At 35.8% G+C, this 15,208-nt stretch overlaps 1 protein-coding gene across 3 annotated transcripts; it reads right to left on the bottom strand.

Annotated features, from left to right (window-relative positions):
• Positions 1-3,188: 3,188 nt before the first annotated feature.
• Positions 3,189-15,138, bottom strand: ETAA1 (ETAA1 activator of ATR kinase). Of its 3 annotated transcripts, none has more exons than XM_020985416.2 (6): positions 14,741-15,138; positions 13,627-13,764; positions 13,282-13,358; positions 8,531-8,643; positions 6,198-8,287; positions 3,189-3,880 (listed from the first exon to the last, which is right to left on the bottom strand). In XM_020985416.2, exons 1-6 carry the CDS (start codon positions 14,955-14,957, stop codon positions 3,762-3,764), a joined length of 2,754 nt encoding a protein of 917 aa, XP_020841075.1. In that variant the 5' UTR covers positions 14,958-15,138; the 3' UTR covers positions 3,189-3,761. The 3 variants fall into 3 exon arrangements, with proteins under 3 accessions (XP_020841075.1, XP_020841073.1, XP_020841076.1); XM_020985414.1 differs by lacking the exon at positions 14,741-15,138 and adding an exon at positions 14,428-14,734; XM_020985417.2 differs by lacking the exon at positions 14,741-15,138 and adding an exon at positions 8,891-8,930 and having other exon boundaries at positions 13,627-13,715.
• Positions 15,139-15,208: the final 70 nt, after the last annotated feature.

The raw sequence follows: 15,208 nt of genomic DNA, 5'->3' as shown, positions 1-15,208 counted from the left end.
TAAATTGTAAAATATCTCTTCATTTTATCACTGTTGAGTTTCCTCCAGAGGCCTCCATTTTGGGGATAGGACCGTGCCAGCCACACTTCATTCCCCTACCAACCGTTCTGACTCTCTAGATTTCTCTACCATGACTCCATCCTTTTTTCATCCCTCCCTCCTTTTTTCTTTGTCTTCTTCCATTAAAATCTAACCTCCAAGGGTAGAAACTTCCGTTTCTACCTGAGGCATTTAGCACAATGCCTGGCACATAGCAAACACTTAATAAATGCTTGTTGCCTACCAGCTAATAACTCTTTCCAGTGTACTACCAATACCAAAGTCTCACTCTTGATTGGACTACTTCCTATATTTTAAACCAGATTTACTCTACTGGCTTTTTCAATCTTTCCATCTGGTAGGGCCCCAAGAGGCCCCCTGAGACCACTGTAATTCTCTGATAAGTCTCACATGATCCCCAGAAAGAAAGCTATCTTTGAAATTCTATATCCTTGAATGCTTCAAGGTGAGGTGAGTGTTTTTCTTAATAACAGCATACTATAGGGTTAACCTATCTTTGACTGAAGACAGAATAAATCATAATTACTCCTATTCTTCCTGAGAAGCCTTTTTGGTGGGGAGATTAACATTCTTAAGAGGGCCTTCACCCAACCCAACCTCTCCCATCCAGCATCAGCAAGATGAGAAATTTTAAAAAAATGATTAAAGGACCAGAGGTCTATGTAAAATAGACATGTGGGCTTCTCTTACAGATATTCCAACATTTAATATGTACTCAAATAAACTTCAGGTCAGTTCACTTAGTCTTTTCAAACTAAGCTATCTAGATGGGCATGACTCAGTAGTTAACTGGTCACAGTTACTCACCCCTGCCACCTTTTGTATCATCTTTTTATTCTAGACAGTTGATGATTAAACTTACTCAAAGGGAATGGGCAGAGATCACTGTTTCCCTCTCCTTTCATCTGTATGGTGGAATGTGATGAAATAGAATTCTGCTTTCTTCTCCACTGAAGCACTGGGACCACTCTTTACCTTAGTATACAAGAGGAAATTGCTTCGGGGGAATGTCCTAATCATCTAAGCTATACTTTCACATTTTCTGGCATGTGATTAAGTGTAACAGAAAAGTGGCATATTAGAATATGTCCAACAGACGTCAAGTACTCCCCTTCCTCAGGAGGTGTTTAGGTCAGAAGTATATATGTACCTAATGCTAGGGGGTTCAACTTTTATGATAGACCTGTCAGTTTCTACCAAAGTGGGCAGCTGGAAATATGGATGATCTTCATTTTGTCTCTAAGGAAAAACTGCCAGCACTACATAGGGACCAGAGAGAAAAAAGTCCTTACCAGTGGGGACTTTGCATTCTATTAGTTTATCAACATATAAATTTACCATTTTTATTTCATACCACCTAACCCAAACAGCCTCTTCTAATATACTCTTTCTATTTCCATGATAAGGCATTATTATAATCTTTATACCCCTTTGTCAGGATGAACACGAGGAAACTGCGTATTCATTACACAGAATTGTTAGTTTATTATTTTTTCTATTTCATTGAGGAGGGAAAGAAAATAGATTTGTTAATAAATAAAACTTTAATTAAAATGAGTTGTCATTTTTTATAAAAGGATCCAACTAATTATCATTATATTATATTCCAGATGAACAGTTCTCTAAAGTGGGCTTATTGGTAAACACCACTACGTACACAGGATTTCCCAACTAAAGCTATCTTTACTCTTCCTGAGCAATTGGAAGGCAATACGTGACTACTAAACAACTCTTCTTTTCCTTTTGCCACTTTGTCTGATTTCTGTCTCAAGTTTCAGATGTTAAGAAAAAAAATAACCAAAAGAGAAAGATTATCAGGTGGTCTTTAACGTCTACAAATCAATGAATTAGCTATAATAGATGTACAGTTTCAGTACTTTAGCTGATAATATAGTTTGCGATAGACTGCCATCTGCAAAAGTGGGTCTTCTCCCATATCCTATTTTCATAATCACTTTAGAGTACTTTCCTTACAAACCTGTCAGGGGGGTAACATTATTTCTCATTTTATATGAAGAATCAGGCTCAGGAAGATCTTCTTCATATTGTACAATGGATACTGAAGCAAATACTAAAAATGTGGTGACAGCTATACAGAATATAATCCTGCTGCACCTGTTGATTTTTTTAAAGCACCTGAGGAAATACAGCCTTTAAAAGATCCTCCTCAAACTAAGGATCATTCATACATATCACGGGAGATTCTGATATAACCACAGAAATACATTATATAATGTATTTGTGTAGCATGGTGTAGCAGAAAGCTAGAGGCTAAGAAGACCTCACTTCAATTACTGCCTCTGACACAGACTGTGGCATGCAAATCACTTAACCTCTTACGGCTCTAGACTAGGGCTTCTTAAACTTTTTCCACTTGTGAGCCCTTTACCACTCTGTGGGTAGAAGTTTAAGAAGCACTTCGGGGTCCAGACAACTCTTTAAGACTAGAACATTCAGAGAAAAGGCTGTACTGCATCAATTTGGAGAGTTTCTTCTCCTGGAACTTCCCTATGCCAATAAATTAACAAATCTAGCTCCTACTCCTACTCTTAATGATATAATGAATATCAAGGGAGGCAAAAACAGGGAAGACAAAACCTCAGATAAAGGTTCCTCTTTATTGGAGTTTCTTCAGATGATCCTATTTGAGGATGGCATTGTATTGGTTGCATCAAGCCCTAGGACACTACAGTGTCTCTTTAATAAGATCTATGGACTCTCCAGCGCTTTAGAGCAAAGTTCTTAACCTGGGGTCTGTGAACTTTCTAAATAAATATTTTGATAAGTGTATTTCAACATAACTGCTTTCCTCTGTAATCCTAATGTATTTTATGTATTAAAAAAAATTATTCTGAGAAGAGGTCCATAGTATTGATCGCCAAAGGGATCAAAACCCCAAAAAAGACTAAGGATGCCTCCTCTAGAGATCAGGTTAGCCTTCAACAAAACATCAAGATGATGGTTTCCCTGTATTCTACCTGGTTCACAATACATATGCTGCTGGCTAGAATATTTTCATAGCTAGCATAGACTTCTTAAACTGGACTACTGAACTGGTCAGTTTCTTAAAGGAATGGAAAAAAATTCCAAATGTAACAATGTTTAAGAGATTCTGAAACTCAAATGTATTTCAAGTTTGAAATGGAAAATATTTATTAATTACATACAACAGAATTAAATCCTTTATTTCTATCATCCCCAATACAAGGAAAATGAAAATTCAAGAATTTATTAAAAACATTAAGCAAATCAGATGCTGAACAAAAAAAAAAATCAGAAAACCAGACCTTTATCATATTGCTAAGACCCAAGTTCTGTAATAGGAAAAAGGCTACTTGTTTCATGAAACTTAAAAGTTTCATCTCTCTCAGAGATGATTCTCCACAATCACAGCTTTACAATTATTAACAATTCTGCTCATAACCTTATAGTACATAATTAAGATGTACATGAACACTTTAAATCTTGCAACCTTTCTGGACCTTGCAAAACTTTTGTTTACTATATGAATATTTTGAAGGAAAAGTTCGTTTACAATTGTAAACATTAAATAATAAAATAGAAGTCTATGCTTTATCAATCTGTATCAAATTTCTCATAGAGAAACCAAAAAACAAACAATATTTGCTATCAAGGATAGATGTAAAGTCCTTAACATGTCTTCTCTTTCAAACTACTTTTTTTCCATTCAGAAAATTAAATTAAGTACGTGCTGCATTCACAAATGATGTCCGTGCTTTAGACATTCTTCGAATCAGAGCTTCTTGTCTCTTTCTCTGAATCTCTTCTGGGGAATACTTTCTATTTTTTTCTTCTTCCCCTGCCAATTAAAAAGACAAAAGTTTTTAAAATGAATTTTGAAAGTACTTCTTCAAATACTATTATTCTGTAGTCAGATCTGTCATACTGGTTTACCTAACAGAGGTAAACACAGGTTGAGTGCTACAGGAAAAAGGAAGACCAATGAATAATCTTTGCATTGCTATGGGACATAGTCATCTAATATGGGAACATTCATTTGATTCAAAAAACATTTGACTACCCGCCAATTGTAGCCAAGTGCATCTAGTTTCTGTTCTACAGAAGTTCTACAATATTAAAAATGAAAACTGGAACTACAAAAGGTGAAAATTCAATTTGTAATTGACCTTTTTAATTGCAATATTTGTGCACTTACATTGTGTACAAAACACTGCACCAGGTGCTGAGATTTTTAAAAAACAGTGACAAAGAACAAAAAAACCTGATATTCTCCTGTTAGGAGATACTATTTTTACAACTTTTTTCTCTAAAATGCTTTCAAAATTAAGCATTAATTTGTTGCTCAGGAAAGAATTGTTTAGAGTGATTTTTAAGATTAGTTATCTTGATAACTATGATTTTGACCACTTGTTGCCGGGTCAGGGTCAAAGCAATAGGTGAAATTTATAACACTGTTATCTATTTTAAAAAATCTTTTTAATTCACTTTTTCAATTCCTTTTATCTTCATATCATATTTTGTATCACTATACATCACTATGCAAGCATACAAGATATACTCCAACTCTTTTCAACATTTTTGGAGAGATAACGCTTGCCTGGAATGACTTAATGATGTTCAAAAGCTATAATGTACATAATAGCATCTTAAAATTAATGTCAGAAAACAAAATAAAAAAATCTAAGAGACCTAAAAGCAAAACTTAAAACAATGTTTTTATCCATACTGAAGTATAAATGTATTCCTATATAGCACTACACTTTAGGTATATGACTTCAGATAGCCATTTTAGAAAACTGGCCCAACTCTTTTCAAATAAAGCAGATAAGAAGGGAAAAAAAAAATCCCATTAATTAACACTCAACCCCACCATGTAAGCATTCAAAGATCTTGATGTCAAGTATGTAATTCTGAAAGTTTATCACAATAACATAAAGTGAGCTGAATTTAATTTTAAGTTAGATCCTGGACAGTTTAAAATAATGGATTAACATAATCTGGCCGAAATTTGTGTTTTCTATAGAACCATAATATTTAAATTAGTAAAAATATTTCTGGTTTGCATATTCCTTTTTGATGAAAGACTACAATGCTTAACATATTCTGTGAATATGCATGTTTTAACTGCTGAATAAAGTTGTCTACTTCAGGTATGTTACAAAGCAGTAAACAAAAATCCCTAATATTATCAGCAAGAAAATAATTCAATTTATACTAACATCTGGGTAACAATGTCAAAATTCCACTGACTTTAATACAAATTGGACCAGTCTTTGGTAAGTAAATAGCTTTGACAACCAGGACCAGGCCATACCTGTTATGTCTATTTCTTTTACTGTCAAAAGTAAATTTTTTCCCGTAAAAGATTAGCACAATCTTCATAATAAGAATGATTCAGTGCCAAGTAATGAACATAAAATGAATACTAAAGGAAACTTTAGAAGTTTAAAAAAAACATTATAGTTAATTTTTAATCATCCATATTTGTAGGATTAACAGGGATGGCTGGTTAATCCAAAACAGCAAACAATTCAGCACGCTATTAACATTTGGTTTTGGAACTATCAATAAAAGTACAAGACAAATAATTTTTTATTATTTTCATCCCATCTCAGCTCAGCCCTTCCTTTTAAGTTTCTATAATATACATCACAAAAGTGCATTATCTCAGAGTTTACTACAAAGCACTACAGAAACGTCCTCTTAATCTCTAATACAAGAGCAATTTCAAATCAGCAGTTTTCTTAAGAAGTGCTGCAAGAGGAAAGTGAGGCCCAGAGAGCTTGTGCTAGGACAATACAGGTTAATAACTGGTAGATCCAAAACTCAAATACAGGCCCTCTGACTTTAAATCTACTGTTTTTCCCATGGTACCATGATCCCAGGGGAGTTTACTGAGGCACAAAGAAGTTAACTGACTTCTCTAAGGTCATATAGTTAGTGGTGGGATTTGAATGAAAGTCTTAAGGAGAAAATTTCCTGATAGAATTTCTCTTTGTAGAAAACATGCAATCTTCTCTCTGCTACATAAAATAATTATAGCTGGATGATCAAATTGTTATAGCTATAAATCTCATACCTCACCTCTATCCCCAGCACGTGTGACAACTATGCTCTTAAGACAACAGTTCTTACAAGAATGTTTTTGTACATACCTTTTGTAGGTAGTTTACAGGATTCAGAAAACTCTCTCTTCAAAATTTGCTGTGGCACAGCCTCCCCAAATAAAGAATTTACAAAATGAGTTTTGTTTTTCTCTGAATGCTGTAAAATTTTGGTGTCAGATATGCTTCCTGATGGTATACTATTGTGACTAAGATGAGGAAGAATCTGAGGATTTCTAATCTTTGTGAAAGAGTCATCAGCGGATGTTGGAGTTGATGTTTTGTTAACATGGTAAAGAGTCTGCGTTGTTTCTACACTATGAGAAAGATTCTGAGTCTGTAAATTTCTTGAAGGATTATCTGTACATGTGTGGCCTGAACTTATTCCCAAACGTAAATTTCCTGTGAGAACTGATGACTTGTTCACCCCTGCTGGAACATTACAATTATTCCAAGAAACATGTTGATTACTGTTCTGATAATGTGGGTACTTGTAAGCTTTACTCAGATTTTTAGTACCTGTAGAATTTGCAGAACTTCCATAATTTGTATTTTCTTTACATGTTTGTATAACTTCTCTCAATGATGTTCCATGTGCAGAAATATTATCTGTATTCAAATGTTTATATTGCAGTGACTGGTGTCCTTTTTCAGATGTAACTGAATTAGTTTCCATCCCCAAACAGGAATTATAATTGACCTTTTGCTTATTTTCAGAACCTTGGCTGTCTTTTTTCAAGTCTTGTTGCTGGGTCAGCTTTTCTACATGGTCACATGCTTGATAAAGTAAATCATCATCATCATCTGCATCCCAAGACCTCTCTAATTCATGACATGCTTTGATAACTTCACTAGCAAGCTTAGGATCATTCCAGTCATCAAATGAAGAACACTGCTTTGGTGCATCCTTCTGATTTAAGTTACAAAAATTGGTTTCATTAGACATTCTTGTAGGGTCATTAGGATTTCTTTTAGCAGACACATTAAATGACTGATAACAGTTGGATGGATTTTTGCCATCTTGCCCAGTTTGTATTTGAATATTGGTATGCCTTGTGACAAAAGCAGACTCCTTTGCAGAAACTTTCATATTTGATCCAAATCTAGGGTAAATAATCTCCTTTGTCTTTTGGATATTAGTTGCAACTGAAAGCTCAGGATAACCAGGTATTTTGGTGGGAAAACTTGTCTTACCGAAATTTCTCTCATATTCCACTTCATTCTCAGTAGGTACCAACTGCATAGACTCATTATTTGGCTTTGAAGGAAACAGAGCTTTGGCAGCATCAGGGAAATTGTTGTTATTTGACTCTGAAGGAAGATCTTGTAAATTTTTCGAAAGACTTTTACCAAAAGTCAAATCTCCATTTATTCCTACCTTAGTTTTACCACTTTTACTAGCAGTAAGCAAGCAAGTATCTTTCTGAATTGTTGACTGAGAAGTATCAGTAGTTAAAAGTTCAGGGGCTTGTGAAATTTGCATAACAAAAGAATCATCAGTTAGCATGCTTTCCCAGTCATCATCATCATCAAAATCAATGTCTATCTCCCCAGGCTTAATCTCTGACTTTGCAATAGAGGAAGTTACACTCGACTTTGCCATTACAAGAGAGTCTGATGCAGCAGAAACCATCACTGGGGTCAGATTTTGTTGGCATGAAATTTTATTCATGCATTTCTCAGTGACCACAGTTTCAGTAGAATTGTCTATCTCCTCTTTCAAAGTGTTATTCTTACCATGGATATTATGACTGGTAGTAAAAGAAGCACTTGACAGACCCTGGCTTAATTGTCCACTACATTTTTGAGTAGAACCATCAAAAAGAGCAGTAAGGGCTGCTTCAGCATTTGGGTCAAAATTAGGATGAATGTTATCTTTATACTGTTCTTCTTCAGAGATAGTGGAGTTCCCCTTTACTGTCACAACAATATTTGCTTCAGGAACTTCATCAGAGAGTGACTGCAGAGCCTGTATCTGTGCATCATCTTTATAATTATTTAAAGTCTTTGCTTCTGAAACTGTCTGGACAAAATCATGAGTCTCATTGTCTCGTTCCTGTCTTATATCTAGTTCCACCATGTTTTTATCAAATTGTTTAGCCAATTTTATAAGTTCTTCTTCACTACTTTGTGCTTTAAACCTACAAAATAAGCATAAAGAAAAATTTAGATATTTAGGAACTAGTCTAAACATAATTTTTAAAAATTACTTTAGTTAAATATTTTAGTATAGCTTAAACACCTCAGTATCTTCAAACTAAATTTAAAAAAAGAAAACTAAGGAGAAATATTAAACCTGGTAATATACTAATACCTAAAACAGATATTTTCAATAATTATCCAGTTCCTATTAGCTTAGAAAAACAATACAAAGTAGAACTTACTTTACATAGTTTGTTCTTGTTCTAGATTTTATTTTTGTTATACCAGGAGTACATGGAATTGCACCTTCACCAATCCACATGTCTAGAAGGGAGTCCGTTGTTGGTTTTTCACCCTTGAAAATTAGATTAAAAAATGCTTACAATGATTGCATTTAACGTCCTAACAGTATGAATTACAAATATCTGATTTTTTTACATAATGAAAAGAGAATTCCCTAGAAATATGAAACAGTGGTGATGTAAGTAATGTTCAAAAGGAAAGGGAGGGGCATCTAGGTGGCGCAGTGTATAGAGCACAGGCCCTGAAGTCAGGAGGACCTGAGTTCAAATCCACCCTTAGACCAAACACTTGACACTTACTAGCTGTGTGACGTCGGGCAAGTCACTTAACCCCAAATGCCTTAAAGAAAAAGAAAGGGAAAAAAATGATACATATTTTGTAAAATCAATCTTGAACATAATGTAAGTTTATTTGATGTAGCTTAAGTCTCTCTCCCTCTCTGCTTCCATATTTCAACCAAGCTGGCACTGAAATGGCTACAGAAGTGAATAATCCCATGCTCTAAGAGCTCTAACCTGCTTTATTTCCAACCAGGGCCAACTGAAGCAGTCTGGAGGCATCTATTCATGGGCACTAATCATAACCACGTCAAACTTAGAGTGGATACCCAATCCATTTTATCCTACTGTAGTTCAGAACTCCCAAGATCCAGCGATCCACCACCTTGGGCCTCTCTATTAAAAGGAATTATAATTATGTACCACTATGCCCAGCTGAAGTATTTCATTATGGGTTTATCTACTTCGGATGGAAAAAATAGTAGAGAATGAAGTAGTAAAATGAAGGAAGGGTATTGAATTAGAAGTCAGGAAATGTGAGTTCTAGTCTCAGCTTTGCCAATAAATTGCCATGTGTTCTTAAAACACTTTTCATAACCCTTAAAATAAAAATTATGCCTAAATAGGAATTACAAAACAAAACATGAATATTTTGTATCAACCAATGTTGATAAAAAATTTATGATAAACAAAGGCATTTGTAAAGTGCTTTATATGCCTGCTAACTTGATCTTCAAAACAACTTATAAGGTAACTGGTATTTTTAATCTTCATTTTGTAGTTGAGAAAATTTGAGACTCTGGAAATGATGTGACTTGCTCAAGGTCATACCGCTAGTATCTGAGGTGGGATTTGAGTTCAGGTATTCCTGTCTCCGAGTCTAGCACTCTAGCTACTGTAATCTAGTTGCCTAGGACTGGAGAGCTAGCTGCCATTTATTTGTGTCTGATACAATAGCAGATTATAATTTAATAGTAGATTACAACTCTTAAACAAGTACAAAAGCAACTCAGGTCATTAAAAGCAAAAAGCAGCATTTTTGAAAGGTATTTCTTAGAAGGCCTCAACCTAGGGCAGCTAGGTGGTACAGTGAATCAAACACCACCCCTTAAGTCAGGAGGATCTCAGTTCAAATCTGCCCTCAGACACTTGACACTATCTGTGTGACTCTAGGCAAGTCATTTAGCCCCAATTGCCTCACACACACACAAAAAAGTCATCAACCCTAAAATGGTTCTTAGGCACTGCTTTTTTTATATGTGTAGGTATGTGGGTACCTGTTAATTATGTGCCTCCATACGGAATTTACTGGTATACATACCAACTAGGGAAGGAGAAGAGGCAGAACAAATTAACTATGTACTTACAAATACATTTTAAGGAACGTGATGGGCTGTTTTCCTACAAATACTTCCTGAACACTGGCAGATATTCTCTCAACCATTTTGGATGAGTTAACTAGCAAAATTCTTTTTAAAAATAAGAGACAGCACCTTATTTTATTTAAATAAGAATGACCAAAGGGGATAAAGGGGGTATTAAGAGAAGACCAAGTAGAATAGGTGGATGGGCGGCAAATGTCATTTTTAATTTACTTCAAGATTGGCCCACAGCTAGCTATGGAATCTTGTATGTTTCCAAGAGAGCAGTATTACCATATCATTCTAAAAAGAGTTAGGGAGATAGTCTTGGCAACAACGAGCCACTGAAAATTGGCCAACATTGTGTAGACGGTCAATTCTGAAATTACAATTATGAATAACTTAACCTGAAAAGCTGAGCAGAATCTTACAGGGAAAACCAACTTATATAAGGCTAGCAGTAAGGTAAAGAAAAACTCATCAAAGTAATGACCAACCATGTCACCAGAAGAAATATAACGAAGCATAATGCCCACCTCCTGACACAAAGGTGATGACACAAAGTGAAGAAGGAGACATGACTATTGTGTATTTTAGTTTTGCTGGACTGTGATTATTTGTTACCAGATTCGTTTCTTTTTTTTTTTGCTTTCTACAAGTTTTTAATATGGGAGAGAAAAAGGCAATAGTGATGGCCCCAAAAGGCCACTGAAACATTCTAAAAAAATGCACAGAAGAGAACAGAAAGAACTTCAGAAGCACAAATATTTTTGAAAGTAATGTATACAATTTATTATGAACTTTTTCTAAAAAAAGTAAAATTGAAACTTTCATAAACAATCACCTATTTGTGTTCTTCTGAATACATGAAAATGCTATTTTTTAATATTTAAGCTCATAAATTTAAAAATCACAAAAAACAATAAAAAATAAGCAATAAAGTAAATTAAAATTTAAAAGGAAAAATCCATGCTGCTGCCACCTCTTTATGTGAGTTATGTTATAATTTCAGGTTCATTTAGGTAAGGTAACCATTAGTTTACTCAGATATCTATCAAAGTTTAGGGTGATCAGTCCAAAAACATTTGATTGTGCTTCTTTGTTTCACGAGAAATACAAAATTAATGATCTTTTTGTTAACTTATCGGGAAAATGGCAATATAGCATAAGTGCTATTTAACTAATAAACTATTTGTAAAATGAATTTCTAAGACAAATATAGGATACAGAGCTTATTTATAATTTCAGGTATTTTACAGGATTCAAGAAAATTCTTTCACTCTCCTGTCTTCCTCATTAAATTGCCAATGATCTCTTATAACTACGTATTAAGGATGCTAACTATGATTTATGGACAAAATACAATAACCAATTACAAGAGGCACATGAATTGCCTACTAGTAAATATACACCATGCTTCTTTCAGTGTGGATGCCCTACAGAAAACTGCAAAAAGGCAGCTATAAATGCTTAATTGTAAGACAAAAGGCATCTTCCACTGACTTGTTACTATTACTATGACAATCTAATAGAATGTAAATTAAGTAATTTAATTGATTACTGATATTACAGATATTTAGCACTTAATTTTTTTACATTTTAATTTGATATCCATTTTGTATCTCATAATGCTCTCTATTGTTTATCCATAAATTCTTCTATCTGTATATCTGATAGGTAATATGTTCTATTTCTTCTAATTTACTTATGATACCTTCCTTTATGTCTAGGTCACGTATCTATTTTGATCTTATCTTGGTAAATGGGGTAAGATAATGGTCTATACCTAGTTTCTGCCAAACTGCTTTCCAGTTTTCCCAACAAATTTTTTTTTAACCAAGTAGTGAATTCCTATCCCCAAAGCTTAAATCTTTACATTAATCAAGGTTACCATAATCATTTACTACTGTGTACTATATATCTAATCTATTCCACTGATCTGTCATTCCATTTCGTAGCCAGTACCAGACAGTTTTGATAATTACTAACTTATAATAGAGTCAAAGATCCGGTACTGCTAGACCTCCTTCCTATACATACATACATACATACACACATATTCATTAATTCCTTTTATATTTTTGACCTTTTATTTTTCCAAATGAATCTTGTTTTTATTTCTTTAGCTCAAAAAAATTTTTTTGATAATTTAATTGAGATGGCACTGAATAAGATTAGTTTAGGTAGAATTGTCACTTTTATTATATTGGCTTGGCTCATCCATGACCAATGAATATTTCTCCAATAATTTAAATCTGACTTCATGTGAATAAAAAAAGTTTAATAATTATGTTCATAGAGTTCCTGTGTTAGTCTTGGCAGGTATACTCCCAGGCATTTTATGTTGTCTATAGTTTTAGCACTTAACTTTAACTTCACTCATACTAGTAACAGGAACTACATCTAGAAGAGAAAAATACAATTTTTTTGAAAATTGTTTCAATTTGATAATAGATCCTAACACACTACTAAGGTCTTTAAGAATCAGTATTAAGAACAACATCTTTGAGCAGATAGATAGTGGATTTGGTTTAAGTGTAGGTAAACACTTCAAGATGATTTTCGATGTAATTTTTGCTGTTCTATCAAATAATTTGAAAAACATGACAATCAATTTTAAAAATCAGAGGGATTTTGACAATGTTTATATAATCTGACTAACATATGCCAATCACAGAATTTCAGAGTTGGGACCACAAAGGTCATTAAGTCCAACTGGCAGCTAAACAAGAATCCTAAAACATCCCTTACAAGTAGAGCTGAGAACACTGATCTACCAAGTATCAATGTTTCCTGCCATTATTTTAATGTGAAGAAAGGTACAGAGGAAGGGAAATAATTATTTGTATGAAGGGCAACACAATGTTCAGAAACCTTTTCCTATATAATAACCATATTGTGTTTCATGGTTTACAAAGGAGACAGCATGAGAATGATATCCATTTTACAGAGGAGGGAAGTAAGGCTCCCAGAGATTAAGTGACTTGACTAGAGATACTGAGTTAATAAGTGCTTTAGTAATAAACTATAAAACTATTGAATTTTATTTACCTGAGGAGCAATACGGTTAACAATATCTGAAATTGCAACACTACATCTCCTGTCAAGCTGTTTATTTCTTCTTTCATCTAAAAATGAAAAAAAAATTCTTTAAGTTATAAAAGAACATTTAAGTTGTTAATACCAAGACTCCTTGAAAAGGGATTTAAGTAGTATGTCTTAAGTCCATGACTACTCCATACCATCGTATGCTTTTGATGAAAAGGATCAACATTGTCATAAAAATATTTGCTCTGTACAAATTTCTGATATTTATCAAAAAACTGTCATTCAAGACCAATTATCAAATATTATCAAAAATCAGGTCTATATAAAATATTTCCAATAACAAGTTACCTAATTGACAAGTTGTTGGAGAATTTGGATCCCAAAATATTTCTTGTTGTCCATCAGTATCATTACAAGGGGAACTGAAGACAGGTGATCGAAAACTGGATTGCAACAATCTCTTTGGAGTTTTATACAAGCACATTTCTGTATAAATATAAAATACAGTTAAAATAAATATTATTGCATTTAAACTCACTTCATATAAAAGTGATACAACGACTAAATGGCTTTGATTCAGTTACTTTGTAGATAAGCTGATCATTGCTGATCATTTCCTTCCAAAACAGGTTCATTATAATGATGAAGGTTGTAATGTTTAATATATTTAATGCATAAACACCGAGCAAATTTAAATATTTCTGCATCCCTAGCCAGATACATTGAGTGCAGTCATGTTATCAAACATATGTACCTATTTAAGTGTAAAACTCGGCAGTTCCTTATTTATTATCAACGAATGTTGGGGCATTGGGGCCAATTCAGAAAATTTCAGTTCAAAAAGATTTTGGAATACTCTATTATTTCAAGAATCAAAAAGATACTCTCCCCAGTTTAAGAATTGGACACAGTCTTTTACCAAGGGTTATATACAAATTAAATGGATTTTTTTCCCCCACCTTTGAATTTATGCCCTAATGGCTCACTAAGGCCAATTTAAAAGAAAAAGAAAAAGAAACAGGTTCAAGTGATGACACTCATCAGTCGGCAGTCTGCTACTAAGTGGTGCAAAGGAAGGCGTCTTCCCACCTCGCACTTGGGGGACGGTTGGCTGGGGCGGGTATGTGGCCCTCCTTCCCTAGGACCCACCCATCCCAAAGTTGCTCAAACCAGCGTCTAGAGTAAGCAGGTTCGTGCACCCGGCCGGCCAGGGAGGCTTCCTTCCCTCCTCCAACAGACAGACCGGAAGCCGCGGGGCCCCAGGCGCGCCGTCCTCCGAGGGGCCGCATGGCGGTACAGGCACATCCAAGGGGGGAAGGCTGGGGCAGGGGAGAGGGTGCGGGTGTTTCCTGAGTGAACAAGCCGAGCGCCTCCCTCCCCGCACCCAGGCGGCGCGCATGCGGCCTGCCTCCCTGCAGCACCAGCAGTGGCCCCGCAGGGGCTGGGCCGCCGAAGGCCTCACCCTCGGCACTTTTACTGACAGGCGCGCAGCTCTCTGAAGCCTGGGCCACTTCTCTCAGCGCCCGCCGCCGACCCCGCAGGCGTCGCCCGGGGCCACCGAGCGGCCTCTCCTCGTCCCCGGCCAAGGGGGTTGGCGGCGTCGGCGGAGGCGGAGGCGGCGGGGCCGCCGACCTTTTGGAGCCGGGCGATTCCCCGAGCTTCCTCCGCCGACTCAGCATCGTCCCTCAGCCGGGGCCTCCCCCTCCCGCCGCGCGCTCTTTCTCTTTCTTCTGCCTTCACATCTTTCCCGGGAGGTGGGGGCGGGGGAGAAACACCGGCACAAACTACCACCAAGCGGGGGCCTTCGCGAGTGCCTTCGCCATCTTGACCGGACCGGCGGCTTAAGGGAAAGCTGACGATTGGCTGCTGCTCGCAGAAAGGCGGGACGAGTGCCTTACGTCAGAGTTGTGCGGACTTACGCACGCAACCC

The sequence above is a fragment of the Phascolarctos cinereus genome, unplaced genomic scaffold (genome assembly GCF_003287225.1).
Source record: "Phascolarctos cinereus isolate Bilbo 61053 unplaced genomic scaffold, phaCin_HiC Scaffold_2;HRSCAF=192, whole genome shotgun sequence".
Taxonomy (NCBI): Eukaryota; Metazoa; Chordata; class Mammalia; order Diprotodontia; family Phascolarctidae; genus Phascolarctos; species Phascolarctos cinereus.
Note: the sequence above shows the minus strand (reverse complement) of the source record. Positions and strands in the feature narration are given on the sequence as shown.

Bases quoted from the DNA above. Each gene is read 5' to 3' on its own strand.
- ETAA1 (XM_020985414.1), bottom strand. From the start codon at position 14,677: ATGCGCGCCGCCTGGGTGCGGGGAGGGAGGCGCTCGGCTTGTTCACTC. The intron at 8,644-13,281 runs GTAAATAAAATT...CTAATTTTCAAG, and splicing joins TTAACCGTATTGCTCCTCAG to GGTGAAAAACCAACAACGGA. The intron at 3,881-6,197 runs GTATGTACAAAA...TTTAATTGGCAG, and splicing joins CTGTAAACTACCTACAAAAG to GGGAAGAAGAAAAAAATAGA.